This window comes from Panulirus ornatus, chromosome 1, assembly GCF_036320965.1.
Source record: "Panulirus ornatus isolate Po-2019 chromosome 1, ASM3632096v1, whole genome shotgun sequence".
In the NCBI taxonomy this organism is placed as follows: domain Eukaryota; kingdom Metazoa; phylum Arthropoda; class Malacostraca; order Decapoda; family Palinuridae; genus Panulirus; species Panulirus ornatus.
In genome coordinates, this window is record NC_092224.1 from 79,000,813 (window position 1) to 79,022,786 (window position 21,974).

Here is a 21,974-nt window from a genome sequence, read left to right on the forward strand (position 1 = left end):
AATGTGTGGAAGTCGAGAACATTATCTCGGAAAGCAAAAATGGGTATGTTTGAAGGAATAGTGGTTCCAACAATGTTGTATGGTTGCGAGGCGTGGGCTATGGATAGAGTTGTGCGCAGGAGGATGGATGTGCTGTAAATGAGATGTTTGAGGACAATGTGTGGTGTGAGGTGGTTTGATCGAGTAAGTAACGTAAGGGTAAGAGAGATGTGTGGAAATAAAAAGAGCGTGGTTGAGAGAGCAGAAGAGGGTGTTTTGAAATGGTTTGGGCACATGGAGAGAATGAGTGAGGAAAGATTGACCAAGAGGATATATGTGTCGGAGGTGGAGGGAACGAGGAGAAGAGGGAGACCAAATTGGAGGTGGAAAGATGGAGTGAAAAAGATTTTGTGTGATCGGGGCCTGAACATGCAGGAGGGTGAAAGGAGGGCAAGGAATAGAGTGAATTGGAGCGATGTGGTATACCGGGGTTGACGTGCTGTCAGTGGATTGAATCAAGGCATGTGAAGCGTCTGGGGTAAACCATGGAAAGCTGTGTAGGTATGTATATTTGCGTGTGTGGACGTATGTATATACATGTGTATGGGGGTGGGTTGGGCCATTTCTTTCGTCCGTTTCCTTGCGCTACCTCGCAAACGCGGGAGACGGCGACAAAGCAAAAAAAAAAAAAAAATATATATATATATAATAACAATAACAGCAATAATAATGATAATAATAATAAAATAATAATAATAATAATAATAACAGTAATGATAATAATAATAATATCTAATAATAATAATAATAATAATAACAACTGCAGTCCATGGTACAATAAAGGTAGAAATATAGTTAAGCCAAGAGGTTTAGTGTAATGGAGGCACCTCACTATACTGCAAATGGGTTGCCTATTTCTCTCGAGGATATAATACTGAAATATGAAATCGAGGACGAACTGAAGTCATGGCTGAAGAGAATCCCGGACACATCTGGACAATAGTGTAACAGAGGAATATACCATTATGATCCAACTTCCACTTGTCCTATGCGTGTGTATCTGTGCGCCTCCATCCGACCCAGCGTATGTGTCCGTCAACATATCTGTCACACCACTGGAGCGGCGGTAGAGCGAGGTCCATGCTACCTCCACCGAGGTGAGGTTGGGACACACGAAAGAATACACCAGAATGCTGGTGTGTGTGTGTGTGTGTGTGTGAGGCATTTATATGTCGTGTGGGGTGGTAGTCAGGGAGCAGGCCTAGGGTTCGAGTGTGTGTGTGTGTGTGTGTGTGTGTGTGTGTGTGTGTGTGTGTGTGTGTGTGTGTAACAGGCTGTAACAGGCTGGGACACAGAGAGTGTCAACCCTTTGCGTAAACATATCGGATCCGGGCAAGGAGTGAGATCTGATCCGAGGAAATAAGGTTGTCGACTCTGTCCCCAACTTGAAACGACCTTTTGGTGGCATTCACGAGTAGCAGGTAGCATTCTATCAGGCCTGTGATGACGAGGGAGTTACGACTTGAACGAATCAGAGAACTGCGGCCTGTGTTGGCAGGGTGACGAATCATCATTAACACGAGGTCATCCCACACCTCACTCACGTGTCGAGGGATATACCAATCGAGGGTATTAATTTCAAACACTAAACATCTTTCCCAATCCTCATAAGTCACAACTCGCTCTGCCACAGCTGGATGTGTGTAGTACTAAGTGTCAGGTTCGTCTCCCGTAGGGGTAACGAGACACTAATTCTTCCCTCCATCTTGTGAGGTAAGGTGCTATAGTTACCATCAGCAGGTGTGGTAAGCTGCATCCCACAACACCTCTACCGCTGTCATTACATTTTGATATTGTATGTAAGAATATCCTCGGCCTTTCCCCTCCGCCAACATGAGAGTGAGTGCTCACGGTATGCTTGCCAGACCCACGGCCTACTGGGCCAATGAGTCTCATGATTGAGGGGTTTGACTGAAGCTAAGGCTTATGGGGCCCCATAGCTCTCTGACTGACAGCCAACACTACTGACTGAATGTGAAAGTATTTATTGCAGTGTTAGTGTTTTGTGTGCTTCTCTCTTTTTTGTTTTTATTTTCTATACCCCTTGTGTGTGTGTGTGTGTGTGTGTGTGTGTGTGTGTGTGTGTGTGTGTGTGTTGTGTGTGTGTGGATTACATTTACCTACAACTGTCTATCAAGAGTAGTCAATCTATCTGGAGTTTGTGATGAGGGTTCATAATTCCGCACGCGTTACTGGTCCTTAATTCTTCCTCGTTTTCATTTCCTTTACCAAGATTTTAGAGAAAGTCTAGGGATAGAAAATGGGTTGGAAACAAAAGGCCATAATGAAAAATACCCTCAAGTTTATGAAGTCCAAGTTGCGCAATGTTATATTGTGAGACGCTTTACGTTCTCGCAGACAATAGATTTGAGAATCTTTATGGATAGACTTCCACTCTTTTTTTGGCATCATGGAGAGCCACATGAATATGTTCAGATCGTGCGAAAAGACATACAACACTTGTCAATTCTGTTCTGCAACGCCGCTTTACCATCGGAATCTTTATCTTTCCGTCACAGTTATTTCAATAATTCTTTCGGTGTCTTTCCATGAATAACTCACTAATGGTAATGGAACAGGCCTTTACAGTCATGCAGAGAAATACAAAGGCATGCAAAATATATGAAGCAGACCACAATGTCCTTTTGAATCTGTTTACGCCAGCGGAAGAGATGAGAAACATAGACCTCAGCTTCGAAAAACAAATGCAGAGGAATACACACAGACAGAGAGACAGCAACACACCATTTGGTCGTTTCGAAAAGAAATAAATACATGAGAGTTTCCTGTAAACATTTGCAACTACGGGGGCTCAATGAAGAGGCAAGCAATAGCAGAATTCCTCCTGTTGACCTGCCAAAAAGGTAAATGAGGAAAAAGACTTTGACGTAACAGTTTTGGAGGCCTACAGCCAAGGAAGCAGTGCAAGGAAGCAGTGAAATGTACGAAGAGGACTCTTGAATTCGTGGGTAAAGCTTACTGAACTAAGTCTTGGGAAAACCATCCTTGTTCTTTACACTCCACCGTTGCGTGACCATCTTGAATGCTGTGTTCAGGTTTGGGTCAACTTATGAAGAAATGACACAGACAGAGAGAGAAAGTATAGCATCGAGCTCCCAAGATGGCTCCCGGACTGAGGAACAGATCCTACGAGAGCCGACCAATAGACTGAAATCTATTTAGTTTAGAAACGATAAGGTTAAGAGGTGATCTTATACAGGTATTCAAAATCAATCACCAAAGGTTCTAATAATCTCGATCTACTAAGCTGCATATGACTTGGAACGTCTGATTTCATTCGTAGTAATGGATACAGAAGCTCGTGGGCCAACGTTTTACCTCGAATGAAGCGAAGTATTTTCTCTGTAACCACAGCAGGTGAAAGCAGCGCTACAGATACGTTTAAGAACAAGCTTGATGAATATTTCGCTTCAAGTCCAAGACTATCATTATTTGCGACCCGTTAGTCATATAAAAAAAATTGCAGGTTTTCTCTCTCAATTATCTGTATTCCTTTCCACTAATCTGTGTGTTACTAACATCTTCCACCACAACAAAACTCCCTGTCTGAACTCCTTTGGTATCCCTTTGTATTCGTATTACATGGTATTTGTCTCCGAGCACATCATCAGCGCGATCCTCGTTTGGAGCGAGCGGCGCTGGCGTCAAATATATTCACGTCTCGAGTAGGTTCCTGAGGGAGGTGAAGTGGATCAGGTTAGGGAGGGGTCCACACCGGGAGCCACTGGGAGAGGGATTCTCCCAACTTCCCAAAAGATTTGTTTACACTCTCACGATACAATCGCGTCACGTTCATTACAAACTTCTGTCGCTTGTCACCGAGGGTTTTACACGTCTGGTGGCTGTGCTGCTGCCTTCTGACGAAGAATATATAAACTTTCGCAAAAACGGATCCGACACTATGAACAGCCATTTCAATTTCCCATCATCAATGACTTTGTTTCTCCTGCCACCTTTCAGTAGAGTTTACCCTTCAACTGCAGACTTCGCACAGAAACCTCTATTCTTCATGTCTAGTGCATAAAGAATGACATGTAAGCCTCACCTTTACGTTCTGAAATATATATCACGAGATCTGATTCTCCTACAACGGTGATATGATTCTTTAAGATCGCGTGTCGTGGAGACATGTCTGCTTGATCGCATGGCTGCGAAAAATCAGGAACAGACGATTGCAATACATGAGTGATGATGATGATGATGTTCGTGTGTCTGGTCTTTGACCCCTTTTTCCTCGAAAATGCTCTGGTTTACCTCAAGTTGTTCATCACCTGTGTTGACCAAACTTCCGATCTATCTATCGACAAAGGGGGGAGGGGGGATCATAGTCTATCTGGAAAAAAAAGACAATCACAGTTCAAAGTTATCGGAATCCGATCGAGAAAAATAACAAGGGGTCTACCGGCTCGAGTTGCGCCTCGTCTGTCTTGACCAAAACTTTATACTTGGCTCATCTCGGCGGCCATGAAGGAGCCTATTGATTTTCAGGCCCCCCCAAGAGAGATCAGAGAGCAACAGTCCGCCAGACTCGACTGGTAATGATGCAGCACACGGATTGCCCTGGCGAGGATACTATAGATGTAATGACTCTGATGAGTCAGGAGTACAGATGTTGTGTCGTCTATGAGACAAAAGAAGGAACAATACCCTCTGTTGCATTCCTTGTTCTGGATTCATTTTTTCTTGGTTATGTGATCGTTTTCTTTCCTCAAAGCCAGAGAGGTTTACGACGATGTCCTATGATAATCTCTTTAACCCCCATCTGTCCACTTGATAAAATGATTTTTCTCCGCTGGGCGAATTATGCCTCTGCGCATGGATTATTTGCAGGGTGACGAGGGAAGGGTCAACTGTCTCATAGGTCAAAGGTTAATGGCACTATGAACTTATATAGTTAACTACCGATGTGTTGGTCTGTCTATGTACCTGTCACACGAGACTACATCTTGTTCGGGGACCCTGCGGTTTGATGGGTTGTTTGGGTTATAGGCCTAATCACCTCCCAGGGTCATTAAGGTCGTTAACGCCAAGCTGCTACATCCACCAACCCCCGAAAAATTCTGTAGCGCCTTCTTCAGGTGTTGAGGGTAACTCCAAGACCACATACGCCCTCACTGTCAATGTGGTGACCTGGTCTGTGTATCAAATCATCGAAACTCGACCAGAGGCTTGAGTTGTGATTGTGACTCCCGCTGTGTAGCGTTCCTGACCGTGACGCATTCACGGGCCACATAGGTTCGAATCTTGGCTGCGGTAGTCAGTCCACAGTCAACCCAGCTGTTCATCCACCCCTATGTATAATTTGTAGTGCTCATGCTGCCGTTGTCCCTCCCTCTAAATCTTAAAATTACCTTTGAAGTCGATACCTTTCCTTTGTCTTACTTCCTTGCCTGCTACATCTCTCGATTCCTTTATTCTCTCTCTCTCTCTCTCTCTCTCTCTCTCTCTCTCTCTCTCTCTCTCTCTCTCTCTCTCGTTTACTACATCTGTGTTTTTACCGCCCGTCAATAAAACTCTTGTCATTATCCTTACTTTGATCATTTTTTTTGTTCTATATTAACTTAACTTCCACCTCATTCTCTCATTATAACCATTCCCACATCTTCCATTTTCATAATTTCCTCACTACCTTCACCCACTTCCATGTTCTACGCCTTCTGTCTCCAACACCAGAGTGGCGTCCTTAGAGAGCACGACCAACACACACCCCTTCCCTTCATCTGCCTCTCTCGATCATTCTCTAGCTTTCGCTTACTTCCGACATGCTGGACCCGGAGACGCAATCTCTCGTTACTCTAAAAGGCTCTTGAAACGATCGTCAAAGACATTCAAACGATAAAAGCACTGCGGAAAATCTGTTGGTAAATGATAACGAAATATAAAGGCGGTGTGTACCGCTTCAAGGTTACTTTCGTGTGGGTTGTGGAAGCAATCCAATTAACACCACTTCCAGGAACACGTCGCTAACAGCCCAGACAGGAAGTGAAGTAATAAGGAGACGACGACTCTTGGGTGAACATACGTTAGAAAAAAAATATCAAAAAAAGCACGAAAAATTGTTGTACAGACGAGCCATGAGGAGGTAATGACACAGACATTCATGAAATACAGCTATAATTTCGTAATACGACTCAGACATGCTAGAAGTATATATATATATCTTTTTTTGCTTCAAATATATTCTCTTATTACTCTGAGCTAGTATGACAGCCATACCAGGCTTGATACTTTATGTGCTACGTGCCTCTCGGTAATTTCTAAAAGATATTATGACACGATGGAACCTAACCACGTACGAGGCGAGGTGCTTTTTCTTTTAACAGGATTGTTAACATACGGAACGACTGGTTTCAAGTAGGATGCTTGTGAACGCAGAACGATCACAAGATACGTATATGAACAGACTTGATCAATACTTCGCTTCAAGTCCAAGACATACATTATTTGCGCCTCCTTAGTCATGTTGACAATCTGCTGTTTATTCGCTCCGAATTACCTGTACGCTTTTTAACTAACGTTTACCACACTCATCTGTGAGTCTCAGATATCTTACGAGTTTCTGATGCCTTTCACTATCGCGAACAGCCTCGGAAAGGACCCAGCGGTCTGGTGCTGTTTGAATTCCATTGTATTCCTTTGTTATACAACAACAACAACAACAACAACAATGAATTCGTATGTACACAAGCTTGTATATACAAGTCTCCTTGTATAAAGCAAATACTTGAATCACATATTTTTCCTCCTCACAATCACTACCTTTCGTGGCAAAGGAGAGAAAACGTAACGTACACAGCGTCTCGGGCAACAATAATAATCATGTATAATTTGGTTTGAAGTATTTGATTCTACTCAGGGCAGCCAAGTCGATCTCATTACTGTGCATGTCCCACTTATCGTAAAAATTAGTTGGTATATCGCTGATATAAACCTAAATGATTTCATTTTCTTACAAATAAATGGAGAGAAACATCCAATTTTTCATAGAAAACTACAATATCTAGATTCATGTCCATTTACTATTATTTTGGTAATTTCTCTGACACTATCTTTTTATCCAATATTGTGTCTTAGATTCTACAACATTTCATCTTTTTTTTCTTCTTTTACGAATTAGAAAGTTCTCTTGTGATACAAATTTACACATTTATACTTTCCAATGTTTTTCTCATTAATGATTAGCATGCATTAGCTGGCCATACCAGGAACGTAGCACATTCATTACTGATCACACGCTCTGGGTTAATTAGAGTGGTTCTATCACTGGTGGAAGTTAAGGTATTGTTTAAGTGTTTAGTGTGGGCTTTAACTTCCAAAAGGAGGTTAAAGAAAACGTTCTGCGCTTTCCAAAATTGTCCAGCGTGGGGGGTCAGGTGATGTGAGAGGCAGTTGTATGAATGTATTACTATACATGAGGCGCGTCGTGCCTCATGTATAGATTGTGGAGGACAAGGTAACAGCATGGCGGATTGAAGAAACATGGAATTTCGTGTTGGAGGAAAAGAAAATGGAGAAGCAGAAGGCTTAACGTCTGTCGCTGGTAAACTCACACAAACCATCATTCGAGAGAAGATTGTAAACTATTAAGAGAAGCTGTTCATGTCTAACGAACTCGCTTGAGATTTTTAAGACATAATCACCATAGAAGATGAAAGTATACCTGCATACGGCATCAATCTAGATTTTCAGAAAACATTCGATAACATTCTATAGATAACTAACTAAACTTAACTCACATGGGACAGATGGGGTTGTGCTTCAGCGGTTAGGAAATCTTAGGAAACTGAGTGACACGTCGTAAACAGAGTTTTGATCTAATGGTCAGTCCCCAGAATGGTTAGACGTAAGACGTGGTGTGCCACGGGGATCACTCTTAGAACCGCTTCTCTTTCTCATACACACACACACACACACACACACACACACACATATATATGTATATATATATATATATATATATATATATATATATATATATATATATATATATATATATATATGTTATTGATGATGGGCTGCACTGTGAGCTATCGAAAATCAAAGAATACTGACGCAAGAAATCAATCTAAACAGAAATTGAGCCTCGGCAAGGTTGACAGGCAGACATAAACACACTGATGCAGTAGGCTAATGAATTTCTATATCGATAATTGTAAAGTTTTACATATCGATAATAAAAACAAAATGGCTCTACAGTATGCATTCTCTTGAACTACAGAACGTAAATAAGGAAAAAGATCTCAGTGTAATAATTTCTAGTTACCCAAAGGCAAGTAAGCAGCGCACAGTAGTTAAAAGAGCGAATCAAATTCGTGAGTTTATATGTCAGGTAATCGAATACAAGTCCAGGGAAATTACCTGTAGTCTTCACAAGTCACTGGTGTGTCCCAAGCGTGAATACTGGGTTCCACTTTGGTCACCCTACTTGAAAGAGACATACATTGACTGGAGAGTTCAGGTACGAGCTAACAATAATGATTCCCGAACCGAGAAAAAAATTATATAAGAACGGACTAAACGATTTAAATCTATTTAAATTTGAAATAGCGAAGGTTAAGAAGTGATCTAACACAGGTATTCAAAATTATCAAAGACTTCGAGAATCTCGACCGAACCAGCTGCTTATAAATGGATCCGTCTCATTTGACTGGTAATAATAGATACAAACTCGTGGGCAAACGTTTTACCTCGATTGAGGCGGGGTACTTTTTCTTCAACGACTTAGTTGATATATGTCATGATTTACGAACGAGAGCGGTTGACAGCAGTGCCATTCATACATCTAAGATGAAGTTTGATAAATATTGCGCTTCAAATCCTCGACTGACGTTGTCTGCGCCTCCTTACATGAAAAGGTTACAGTATTTTTGCGTCTTATACATGTATGTCTGTCTGTTCTCACTACACTGGTCTGTGAGTTTGACATGTCTTCCTCTCTCACAAACATACAGACCAAGTGGTCTGTTGCTGCTTTAATTCTTTTGTATTCCACTATATCCCTCAGATCAATCCTTGTCGGACCCAGACTTGTAACTGGAATCTTTCAGATTAATCTCTGTTGGTCCAGAGTTAAAATTGGAATCTCTCAGATCAACCTACATTGTCCCAGAGTTAGAACTGGAATCTCTCAGATCAGTGACTGTTGTTGGTCCAGAGTTCCATGTATAACTGAGGCCCATCATACTCGTCCTTTCTCTCAGGGAAGTCATGGGATTTTGCAAGAAAAATGAAAGAGAGGTATTTGTCTTATAACTTAGTCTTCCATTAAAATTATCCTTTCTTCTTGACTAAACCCAACGAGAGGGTCGTAAATCCCCACTATTTTTCATAACTGTAAAGGCACTATCTTCATAACTGGCTCATAGGTTCGTATTAACTTGTAAAGTAAATTTATGAAGGTACTGAAGCAAAACTGATAGACGATTTCTTTTTTTTCTAATCACACAAACACTAAAAGGAACCCCATATGCTACATCTTTAGAACAATGTAACAACGAGCTAAATATTCAAGGTGGGAAAGAGACATGAGACAGAGAAACATGTCTTGTACCTAAATATTTAAGGTAGGGAAGAGACATGTGACAGAGAAACATAAGTCTTGTACCTAAATACTTAAGGTAGGGAAGAGACATGTGACAGAGAAACATAAGTCTTGTACCTAAATACTTAAGGTAGGGAAGAGACATGTGACAGAGACAGAGACACACAGGACTTATAAACATAAGAAGAGTGTAACAACTTCTTTTCCTCATTTTACAAATCACAAAGAATATTTTCCATCGTTGATTCCCCTCAATTCTGAAGCTCTTTAGCAGGTTTGGTCGCCCAGTTCAAGAGTGACTGTGTGGTATACCCCATCACTACTCATGGCCTGACAGTATGCGTCTCACAACCAGGACAGGTGGAGTCCAGCGAGGGAGGGGGAGGAGGAGGAGGAGGAGGAGGAGGAGGAGGAGGAGGAGGAGGAGGAGGAGGAGAGGGTGGAGGAGGAGCTCTGAAGACCACGGTCGTGGCTGTAGTTGCAAAAGTCTGGAACGTGTTAATTTCAGGACGACGATCCCACAGGCTTGGTCCCGTCTGATGGAAACGGGTGGGGTAGGAGAGAGAGAGAGAGAGAGAGAGAGAGAGAGAGAGAGAGAGAGAGAGAGAGAGAGAGAGAGAGAGAGTCTGTGTGTCTGGATGACATACTAATTTACCTCCATTTCTCAGGGAATGATGGAGTAGCCGATGACCTTACCTTTAATTTGTCCGGTGTAAAACGTGCTCCTCTCTCGTGCAACACAGAGGGTCGTGCCGTCGTGCTCAAGGGTCGTACCGTTGTGCTCAAGGGTCGTAACGTCGTACACAAGGGTCGTACCGTCGTGTCCAAGGATCCTACTCTCATGCACAAGGGTCGTACCGTCGTGTTCAATAGTCGTACCGTCGTGCTCAATAGTCGTACCGTCGTGCTCAATAGTCGTACGGTCGTGCTCAATAGTCGTACCGGTCGTGCTCAATAGTCGTACCGTTGTGCTCAATAGTCGTATCGTCGTGCTTAACAGTAGTACTCAACAGTCGTACTGTCGTGCTCAAGGGTCGTATCCTTGCACTCAAGGGGTTAGCAATGTCCCAGCGAAACGTTGCCTACCATCAGATATACTTAAAGGAGACACGTCACACATCAACACAGACCTGACCAATGATCATCAAATGATGACCCTTCATTATTCACATCAACCTGTGCCCAGGTATCGAACCCTCGCGGGGACGTCACGTCCCATCGGGGGTGACCCGGAAAACATATGGACACGAGAAGTATCATTTCATCCTATTTGTTTATAAACACACCTGGCACCCCATTCTGGGAAGGGATTACCTAGGCTGCGCTATTTCCAGTAGCAGGGAAGGGATGGTCTCTTTGGGAATGAGCAAAGTTCTTTGACGAGACTATATTCCCAATGACACAGCCTCGCTAAAATAAGTGACTTTTCATTTCGCAGTGGAAGCTGATGTAGGTGGATTATGGTAACACCTCCAGACTGCTACCCACTGGCGCAAGTGGAATGGAAGAGGGAGGAAGGGATGGGGCTGGGGTTCATGTGTGGAGAACATGCCATACCACGTGCAATGACGTGCTGAAAGTGATCCAGTAATTACGTGTGGGGTGAAGATACGACAAGGAGGGGACACCAGCACGGTTCTCTGTGCAAGACAGTGTCGGTTTAAGCTTTCACACCTTTTATTCACGCGAGGGAAAAAAAAAGGAAAAAAAAAAGGAAAACTCCATCCACAGCGCGGCGAAGTGCTTGTGTTACAATAACACCAGTGTGAACTAGCTTTACACACGCAGGCATTACCAAACGTATTGACAGTGGTTTTATGTTAGCGAAGACGGCACGAATAGATGAGGCTGTAATCAAAGCCATCCCAAGAACGCTATATATATATATATATATATATATATATATATATATATATATATATATATATATATATATATATACACCCTAGCCAGAGCCAGGTACCTATTTCATCGACCAACCCCCCTAGTGATGGATGAACAGCTGGGTTGACTGTGGAGCGACTGCCGCAACCAGGATTCGATCGAACCTATGCGCTCGACCCTTGAATGCGTCACGGTCAGGAACGCTAAACCGCTACACCACCTCCTAAGTCAAACGTCACTAACCCGTTCTGTTAAGGTAAACAGTTCCAATGATCGTAGGCTCCTTCCTCTTACGCTAAACTTTCGTGACGGATCCTCGTGAACTCAGTCTATCAACAGGGTCGTTTCTCCTTGACGATGCAGATCATCTCGTGTTCTTCCAGTCCACACACACACACACACACACACACACACACACACACACACACGCACACTGGATGGCAAGACGAACAGCAACAAAGGGACCGGGTGGGGTTGGAGGTGTGGCGCTTTCCACCTGTGTGTATAGTTGGGTTGGTCAGTTTCATAGCAACAGCACCAGTCCTCAGCAACAGCCCAGCTGGGTTTGTCATTGTAATGCTGTTTACGTCCGCCAGGAGTCACACACACACTGGGGGGAGAGAGAGAGAGAGAGAGAGAGAGAGAGAGAGAGAGAGAGAGAGAGAGAGAGAGAGAGAAATTCTATACACTGGGTGACGTTTTGATCATTCGGTATCTACTGCCGTGTGTGTGTGTGTGTGTGTGTGTGTGTGTGTGTGTGTGTGTGTGTGTGTGTGTGGAGAGAGAGGGGGAAGAGAGAGGGAAAGGAGTATGGTGTTAGTGAAGTGGAGGACCCCCATGAAAATACACAACTCCCAACTCCCTTTTCTCTTCCACTCCTGGGTATGTGGAGATCTGGGGGCCATCCCTGTACCCCGCCATCAGCCAGTGTCTGCTGCACATTATCAACCTTCCTAATGATGATGTTGTTTACATTATCAACCTTCCTAATGATGATGTTGTTTACATTATTAACCTTCCTAATGATGATGATGTTTACATTATTAACCTTCCTAATGATGATGTTGTTTACATTATTAACCTTCCTAATGATGATGATGTTTACATTATTAACCTTCCTAATGATGATGTTGTTTACATTATCAACCTTCCTAATGATGATGTTGTTTACATTATTAACCTTCCTAATGATGATGTTGTTTACATTATTAACCTTCCTAATGATGATGTTGTTTACATTATTAACCTTCCTAATGATGATGTTGTTTACATTATTAACCTTCCTAATGATGATGTTGTTTACATTATTAACCTTCCTAATGATGATGTTGTTTACATTATTAACCTTCCTAATGATGATGTTGTTTACATTATTAACCTTCCTAATGATGATGTTGTTTACATTATTAACCTTCCTAATGATGATGTTGTTTACATTATTAACCTTCCTAATGATGATGTTGTTTACATTATTAACCTTCCTAATGATGATGATGTTTACATTATTAACCTTCCTAATGATGATGTTGTTTACATTATTAACCTTCCTAATGATGATGTTGTTTACATTATTAACCTTCCTAATGATGATGTTGTTTACATTATTAACCTTCCTAATGATGATGTTGTTTACATTATTAACCTTCCTAATGATGATGTTGTTTACATTATTAACCTTCCTAATGATGATGTTGTTTACATTATTAACCTTCCTAATGATGATGTTGTTTACATTATTAACCTTCCTAATGATGATGTTGTTTACATTATTAACCTTCCTAATGATGATGTTGTTTACATTATCAACCTTCCTAATGATGATGTTGTTTACATTATATTTCCTCTAACATCCTGGCAATTCCTTCGAACCCTCGATGTCTATGACTGGAAATTATATACCCGGTGGTATAGACACCTTCCCTTCTTTTTTCGCTTTGTCTTCCTCCCTCCCTGCCTGCCTGCCTCCCTGACTGCCTGCCTCCCTGACTGCCTGCCTCCCTCCCTGACTGCCTGCCTGCCTCCCTGACTGCCTGCCTCCCTCCCTGACTGCCTGCCTGCCTCCCTACCTGCCTGCCTGCCTCCCTCCCTGCCTGCTTGCCTCCCTACCTGCCTGCCTGCCTGCCTCCCTCCCTGACTGCCTGCCTGCCTCCCTGACTGCCTGCCTCCCTCCCTGACTGCCTGCCTGCCTCCCTACCTGCCTGCCTGCCTGCCTCCCTGCCTGCCTGCCTGCCTGCCTGCCTCGCTGACTGCCTGCCTCCCTCCCTGACTGCCTGCCTCCCTCCCTGACTGCCTGCCTGCCTCCCTGACTGCCTGCCTGCCTCCCTACCTGCCTGCCTGCCTCCATCCCTGCCTGCCTGCCTGCCTGCCTGCCTCCCTCCCTGACTGCCTGCCTGCCTCCCTACCTGCCTGCCTGCCTGCCTCCCTGCCTGCCTCCCTGACTGCCTCCCTGCCTGCCTCCCTGACTGCCTGCCTCCCTCCCTGACTGCCTCCCTACCTGCCTGCCTGCCTGCCTCCCTCCCTCCCTGCCTGCCTGCCTCCCTCCCTCCCTGACTGCCTGCCTCCCTCCCTGACTACCTGCCTGCCTGCTGCTCTACGCATCTCCTGATACCCGACGCTGAGTCACCATTTCGGCCACAGTGTTGGGCTGGGTCGACGCAAACAGCATCATAAGCCGCGTGACGGGTCCCTCCCTCCCAACATGGCGTACTTCCGGTGCGATGACGTCACGCGTAGGGGGGAAAAGGGTAGAAAGGGAGGGGGGGTGGGGTTAGGGGTACGGGGAGGGGTATGGGGTGGGGAGGGGGGTTTGGGGTGGGGAGGTGGGGGGTAGAATTTATCCCGTCCAAATGTTATTGTGTTTCGGGTTCCCCTTACATTACGTCACTTCCGGCCCGGCAAACAACACTTCCGCTTCATGGAGTCGGTCTGGTGTGGACATTGATAAATATTGGTCTCTATATTGTAAACATCTCGGGAACCAGAGGTCGAAATTTCGCCAAATTTAAAAACTCATTTCTATGAAATTTTTGAGATTAATTTTTTTTTTCCCGTAACAGCAGCCAACAAAGTACGTGGCAATACAGAAGAAATACAGGTTGTTATGGACCCGATACTTACACAAGTTACAGGAAGGATTACCCTTTCACACAGTTACTTTTACACTTACAGATTACTTTAGACACTAAGATTTTGCCGAGTTGTAGCGCAAGGGCGTAGTAGCGCTCACCGCAGGAACAGCTAGAGTGAGGAAGAGCGAGCCGTGTGCGGTACATGTTGTCGAGGGCTTATGTAATAGGTGGGGGAAGTATCTGGCGTGTTTGTGGACTGAATGCCCGCATTCACTGTGTGGAGGAGGGTTTTGCCAAGAAAGAAAGAAAGGACAGCAAACTGAGGTCAAAGGAGTGGAACCTGACAGTCACTGAAGTGCTGACCCATCCTGATTCTCAAGAGGGTAGTACAAGAGAAGAGAGAGAGAGAGAGAGAGAGAGAGAGAGAGAGAGAGAGAGAGAGAGAGAGAGAGAGAGAGAGAATTATATTTCATTCTCATTTTCTGTTAAACGTGAACTTGTTCTTATTTCCCATTTTTCATATCTATCTCATACCATAATCCCTTCATTATTTGTCCCGCTACCTCAAAATTTCCCATTTTACCATTACCGTCCATTTTCTTTGCCGCGTCTCGTTCTATGTCTAAGCTCTCACAACTGTATAGTCCTCTCCCACTCTCCCTGCCACCTCCCGTGTTCTATCCTCACGTCGCCAACTCCCCCGCTTTTAACGGACCCAAACTCGCCCCGTTTTCCGCGGTCGCGCTCCTCCCAGCCATCTACCCCAAAGGAACGCCGCTTTCCCCCGACGGACGCGCAACCGTGAAAATGAACTTCTCTAACCGTTCCTTATCCTCCCCTCCTCCTTCGGGTGCAGCTGGGGCCTCTCCCTCACGTACACCCTCGGCGCCTTCACCAGCCGGAGCATGAGACTGCCAGCCACAGACAGGCTGAGGGTGGCTTCCCTAACGCTCCTTTTCATGGGCTTCGTCGTGGCCATCACCTTCAGCGGCAACCTCACCGCCTTCATGACCACCCGGGTGAGGCTTCGCGCAACACACACCTCCTTCACCTTCCTCCCATGGGGGAGGTAGTGTCTATTTTGGGGGAGGGGGGGTAATCTATGGGGGAAATAACCCATGGTCATCAGTGAGTGTGTGGGAGTTGGGGAAATATCCCATGGTTTTCAGGGTAACTAGAATGAATGTGTGTGTGTGTGTGTGTGTGTGTGTGTGTGTGTGTGTGTGTGTGTGTAGGGTTGACAGAGAAAATATTTACGGTACGACCTCAAGTTCGATGGTATACGATCCTCGAGCACGACCCTTGAGCATCGTGGTGTCGCCCTCGAGTCAGAGGTCGTACCGTCGTGTGCTCAGGGATCGTCAGTGAGTGATGAGGTGGTCGCAGGGTAAAGTACTCGAGCAAGAAGATATGGTGACAATCTGGCCATCAGGCCTGGCTGATGTATGTAGGACACATGGCGAAGTGAGGGTTCGCGGCTTAGAATGACGTTGCATGGAATGATCGAACGCTAAGATTAAGTTCTGGTAACACTATGGCCACCAGGTGAGGTGTTGACAACACTAAGACCACCTGATAAACTTCTGGCAACATTATGACCACCAGGTAAGGTTTGCAATACAACAAACTACCAGGTAAGGTTCTGGGAACACTATAACCACCAGGTAAGGTTCTGGCAACACTATGACCACCAGGTAAGGTTCTGGGAACACTATGACCACCAGGTAAGGTTCTGGGAACACTATGACCACCAGGTAAGGTTCTGGGAACACTAGGGCCACCAGGTGAGGTGTTGACAACACTAAGACCACCTGATAAACTTCTGGCAACATTATGACCACCAGGTAAGGTTTTGGCAACATTATGACCACCAGGTAAGGTTCTGGCAACATTATGACCACCAGGTAAGGTTCTGGCAACATTATGACCACCAGGTAAGGTTCTGGCAACACAATAACTACCAGGTAAGGTTCTGGCAACATTATGACCACCAGGTAAGGTTTTGGCAATACAACAAACTACCAGGTAAGGTTCTGGCAACACTATAACCACCAGGTAAGGTTCTGGCAACACTATGACCACCAGGTAAGGTTCTGGGAACACTATGACCACCAGGTAAGGTTCTGGGAACACTATACCAACCCAGGCATGGTTCTGGCAATATTATGACCACCAGGTAAGGTTTGAGCAACACTGTGGCGACAAAATATGTCTGTGGCAGTACCATGGCAACCAGGTCTGACCGCGATAATACTATGCGACCAAGAGAGGTTATGGCAAACCCCACAACCTACAGGTAAGACTATGGCAACATCATGGCCACGACGGTAGGGCCTGGTCTAATACTGCAGTCACCAGGATTTTGGACCGTATCGACCATCTTGACCATTAGGATGGTATATAAGGCAATAACTACCTAGGTCTTCCAGGCTAATAGGGCTGACCCTATAAGCATGCCTATAGGGCTAGGCTCTCGCAGTCGCTGCTGACCCTACAGACATCCTCATAGGGCTAGGCTCCCGCAGTCGCTGCTGACCCTACAGACATCCACATAGGGCTAGGCTCCCGCAGTCGCTGCTGACCCTACAGACATCCACATAGGGCTAGGCTCCCGCAGTCGCTAGGGCTGAACTCAATACCAACCAAGGCCACACTATGTCTAACTTGATTAATCACACTAGAGAAAGAAAGAGAAAGGCAGCTGGAGGGACAGATCTCTATCCCCGCACGGCCGGAGAGAGAGAGAGAGAGAGAGAGAGAGAGAGAGAGAGAGAGAGAGAGAGAGAGAGAGACCGTGCACATGACCCACATCCCATGTGTTCTGACCAGAGTGTGGAGGCGGCCATCAGGACGCTGTCGGAGCTGGCGCAGAGCCACCTGGCGATCGTGGGCTTCGGCAACTACTGGTCCATCGTCTTCGCCGGCTCCCAGAACCCCAGCATCCGCTCCCTCAGCCACAAGTACAAGTCTGTGTACGACACGCTGCCGTACTTCAGGTGGGCGCTTTCAATACATGAATATATTAATATAAATACAGCTGACAACTTACAGAACTGGGTGAGTAATGATAGTAATCAATTGATAAATCACGAGAGAACTTAAGATCAGGGTGGGGCTGCGTACTTACTTGTGCGCTTTGGATAAGTACAAGAGTGAAGCACATCAACACAGTACAGTTAGTTTTACAGAGCAAATTCTGTGGTTAGTGGTCGAATATTTAGCGATGTAAAGTTGCATATTGGCCTAAACTACAATAATACTGTGTTGACATACACTATGTGTTAATGATGAACATTAAGTGGTGTAAAGTTACATAATGGCTGAACTTCAGGTAATACTGTGTTGACATACATTATGTGTTAATGGTGAATATTAAGTGAATACTAAGTTATGTTGCATGCTCAGCTGTGCACTGAGCTGCGTAATGACAGTCACAACAGCGGGTATGGGAGTAATCCTACATTTGGCTGTACGAGAAATGGTTGGTACAAGGTGAATGTGGTGACGTAAGTGTGTAAGCTTGTGTGTGTGTGTGTGTGTGAGAGAGAGAGAGAGAGAGAGAGAGAGAGAGAGAGAGAGAGAGAGAGAGAGAGAGAAGATAGAGAGATGATACAAATAACTGGTGTGAAAAGTTCGGCAGAATTTACGACGAGCGACCAGAAACATGGGAACCATTACCTTCAAATACAAAAGGAGAAGTCAGAAAAAAAGAAGAGCTATGTGGCTCAGTAAAAGATGTCAAAAAAAAAATTGTAGAGAGCAGTAGTGATCTACTGTGAAGCTATGGGCAGGACTCCAGCCAGCCAAGTGTAAAGATATAAGAGAGGACGAAATACGTACAGAAGGAGGAGGAGGAGGAGGTAAACAAAGAACACAAAACCTTTGAAATGAATTTGGTAGAGGAGGCAGGGGGTTACTCCGTCAGGTGTAAACTGTTCAAGAGCAGCTAATCACATTATGGGACCCAGAGGCAGCAACGTTCAGACAGGCGAGGAGTGAAACGACAACTTTAATAATGTTTCCACACTGGGAGACACCACAATCCCAGACCTACTGACCTGCCATGGGAAGAAGGTCTTGTAGAGAAATATTAGATCAAGAAAAGTTAAAGATAAAACAGAGCCTCGACCCTATCATATAAGGCTCATTGTCCTGATGAAGGAAGGGTGAATTGCTGTCTCCTGTGGGGCGGGGTAGCGCCAGAAGTGGATGAAGACAAGCAAGTATGAATATGTACATGTGTATGTATGTATATGTCTGTATGTATATGTGTATATGTTGATATGTATATGTATGTATATGTGTGCGTATGGGCGTGATTGTCCAAAAAATCACATGTTTACCAAATGGCGTCCTAGCTTCGTCTCTTCGATGTATATCAACTGACTGTTATATTCCTCTCTTGTGTCTCCCCTGATGATGTGATTATTACACGAAAGTGCACTTGGGAACTTTTCGTGTTTCATTTCCCCCGTGGACTCATAGGAATATCTTGATCACGCGCAAAATTGTGATCCTTTTCAATATATGTGTGTGTGTGTGTGTGTGTGTGTGTGTGTGTGTGTGTGTGTACATATGAGTGGATGGGCCATTCTTCGTCTGTTTCCTGACGCTACCTCGCTCACGTGGGAAACAGCGATCAAGTACAATAATACAGAATAAATAAACATATATATATATATATATATATATATATATATATATATATATATATATATATATATATATATGCGGGCCAGCCTCTCTGATATGCGTGATCTGCAAAACGTTCGAAAAATCAACGAAAAACGAAATGAATATTTACTTGCGAGGGAAAAACTTACCAAAGTAAACGACAACACGGATTCAAGTGAAGGAAGTTGTATGTGTGTAATGAACTTCCTAGACTTCTGTGAGAGAATGTGCTTCATTTCAGACGACGAAAAAGGTTGGATGGCTTGTGTTTACAAAGACTGCCGGAAAGCATTTGACACCAGCACACAAAAAAGGCTGGCGAAGAAGCTGACCCTCCTAGCAGGAAGAAGGGGTAGACTTCTTCGTCAGACAAGAGTTATCTTAGCAGAACGAAACAAAGGACACATGTTCCAGGGGCCTTACTGGATGGGTTAGGATCATCAGCGGCGTACCACAAGGTACAATCTGGGGACCATTGCTCTTCTTGATCTTTGTAAATGACCTGCTAGAAGGTCTGGACTCTTGTCTGGAAATGCTCATGGACGATGTCAAAGTCATAAGGGAAGTAAAAGGTGAGAAGGATCGCAGCGATCTACAAGGGGACCTAAACAATCTCCAAAGTTGGTCTGATGCGTGGGTGATGAAATTCAGCTCAAGTGAAAGCAATGAGGATGGAACACTGTAAAAGAAGGTCTCGATGCTATTATCATCCAGCAGGGAATAAGTTGCAGGAATCTATGGGCGAGACGGACCTGGGATTCTAAAATGTACCTAACCTGTCGCCAGAGTCTCACCTGAAGATAAGAGCAAAGAAGAAGACGTATCTGCTGAAAAGCATTAGAACTGCATTCAGATTCATGGATCGGGAAATATTCAGCACACATTCCCGCACCCGACAGAAGGCCAAAACTTATATATGCATCTCAGGAAGCCCCATGAAGAACAAAGGACTAACAAAGAAGGTCTAGAGGAGAGCAAGAAAAATGGGAGCAGAATTAAGAAAGATAAAACTGAGAAAGGTTAGATGCGGTAGATATGTTCCCCATGGAAAAAAGAGGAGTAAGGGGTGACTTCATCGTAATTTTTGAGTTTCCAAACAAAGTTTAATAACGTCAACTGTAAGCAGTTCTGTGACACTTATAAAAATAGAACACCCACAGGCTATAACAAAAACATATGCAAGAGATATGTAAGGAGAAATGTAAGAAGGCCTCCGTGGTGTATTGGTCGGCGTGGGTTCCAGTCCTGGGCGTTGCAGTCAGCCCACAGCCAACCTTAACTGTTCATCCCTCCCTAGGAGCTGGTAGATAGATGGGGTACCTGTTTCAGTCGTGTGTGTGTGTGTGTGTGTGTGTGTGTGTGTGTGTGTGTGTGTGTGTGTGAGTAAAGACATGGTACATATATGCAAGGATAAGAGACGCAGCACAACTGTAAAACTCTCTCCCAGTAACACATAGTAATCACAAGTAGTAATCACAAATGCGGACCAAGCATATATATCATTTATTCATCTATTACACTTTGTCGCTGTCTCCCGCGTTAGCGAGGTAGCGCAAGGAAACAGACGAAAGAATGGCCCAACCCACCCACATGCTCATGTATATACATACACGTCCACACATGCATATAAACATACCTGTACATTTCAACGCATACATATATATACATACACAGACATATACATATATATATATATACATGTACATAATTCATGTGCTGCCTTTATTCATTCCCGTCGCCACCCCGCGACACATGAAACGACAACCCCCCTCCCCCCCGCACACGCGCGAGGTAGCGCTAGGAAAAGACAACAAAGGCCACATTCGTTCACACTCAGTCTCTAGCTGTCATGTACAATGCACCGAAACCACAGCTCCCTTTCCACATCCACGTCCTGACCCACCCACTCACCAACAGAGAGGCAGCCGAGAAGCGGCAGACGGCGCTGATAGAGAATCGTAACCACCTGGAGTTCATCCAGAAGAGGAAGTACACCACCAGGAGGGGTGAGAGCCCCCTCAGGATCCAGGAGGAGTGCCTGGCCACCTACGGCGTCGGGGCCGTCCTCGCCAGGCACTCCCCACTGGCGCCGTACGTGGACAAGGTGAGGAGAGGGGAGAGAGAGAGAGAGAGAGAGAGAGAGAGAGAGAGAGAGAGAGAGAGAGAGAGAGAGAGAGAGAGAGAGAGAGAGAGAGAGAGAGAGAGAGAGAATTAGGAGATTTGAAAATGACGGAGACGTTAGGAGAGATCACGAGAGATACACAGACACACACAGACACCAGGAAAGAAGGTGAATAAACTTGGACGATAGAGGGAGACAGAGACAGACACACGTGGAATAGAACGCCAAAATAAAGCAAACAAATTAGACAAACAAGAAAATAGTGAGAAATAGTTACGTTAATCAGAGATAAATAGACAGATAAATGAGAATGTACCCAAAGAAGAACCATCAATGACACAAAGGAGATAATGAAAATTAGGACATAAACAAAATAATAAAGCAGAAGATCCGAGGAAGACAACAAAGAGACGTGGTAAAGCAGCCACTGAGGCAGACAATGGAGGACTGAACACTGGCAATGAGACACAGACAAAAGACGGTCTGTTGGAGACGTGGCTGGTGTTCATCATCAAGTGGTAACAAATTAGGTTAAAGGCGAACTCCTCCGCCAAGTGCAACTCGTCCCAAAAAGGCACTCAAAGCAGAGGTGGCAAGACCGATGATTTATTGCTAAGAGAGAGGG

At 44.6% G+C, this 21,974-nt stretch overlaps 2 protein-coding genes across 2 annotated transcripts in view; one reads left to right on the plus strand and one right to left on the minus strand.

The window, feature by feature from the left end:
• Positions 1 to 21,974, minus strand: part of LOC139750002 (uncharacterized) — a 402,403-nt gene that overhangs the window by 263,045 nt on the left and 117,384 nt on the right. The window lies entirely within an intron of this gene.
• The window catches only part of LOC139750203 (uncharacterized), a 35,519-nt gene that overhangs the window by 2,426 nt on the left and 11,119 nt on the right, over positions 1 to 21,974 (plus strand). The window contains exons 3-5 of the mRNA XM_071664691.1: positions 15,410 to 15,572; positions 17,383 to 17,549; positions 21,145 to 21,331. Coding sequence (XP_071520792.1) covers positions 15,410 to 15,572; positions 17,383 to 17,549; positions 21,145 to 21,331 — 517 coding nt within the window. The remainder of the gene's footprint in view (positions 1 to 15,409; positions 15,573 to 17,382; positions 17,550 to 21,144; positions 21,332 to 21,974) is intronic.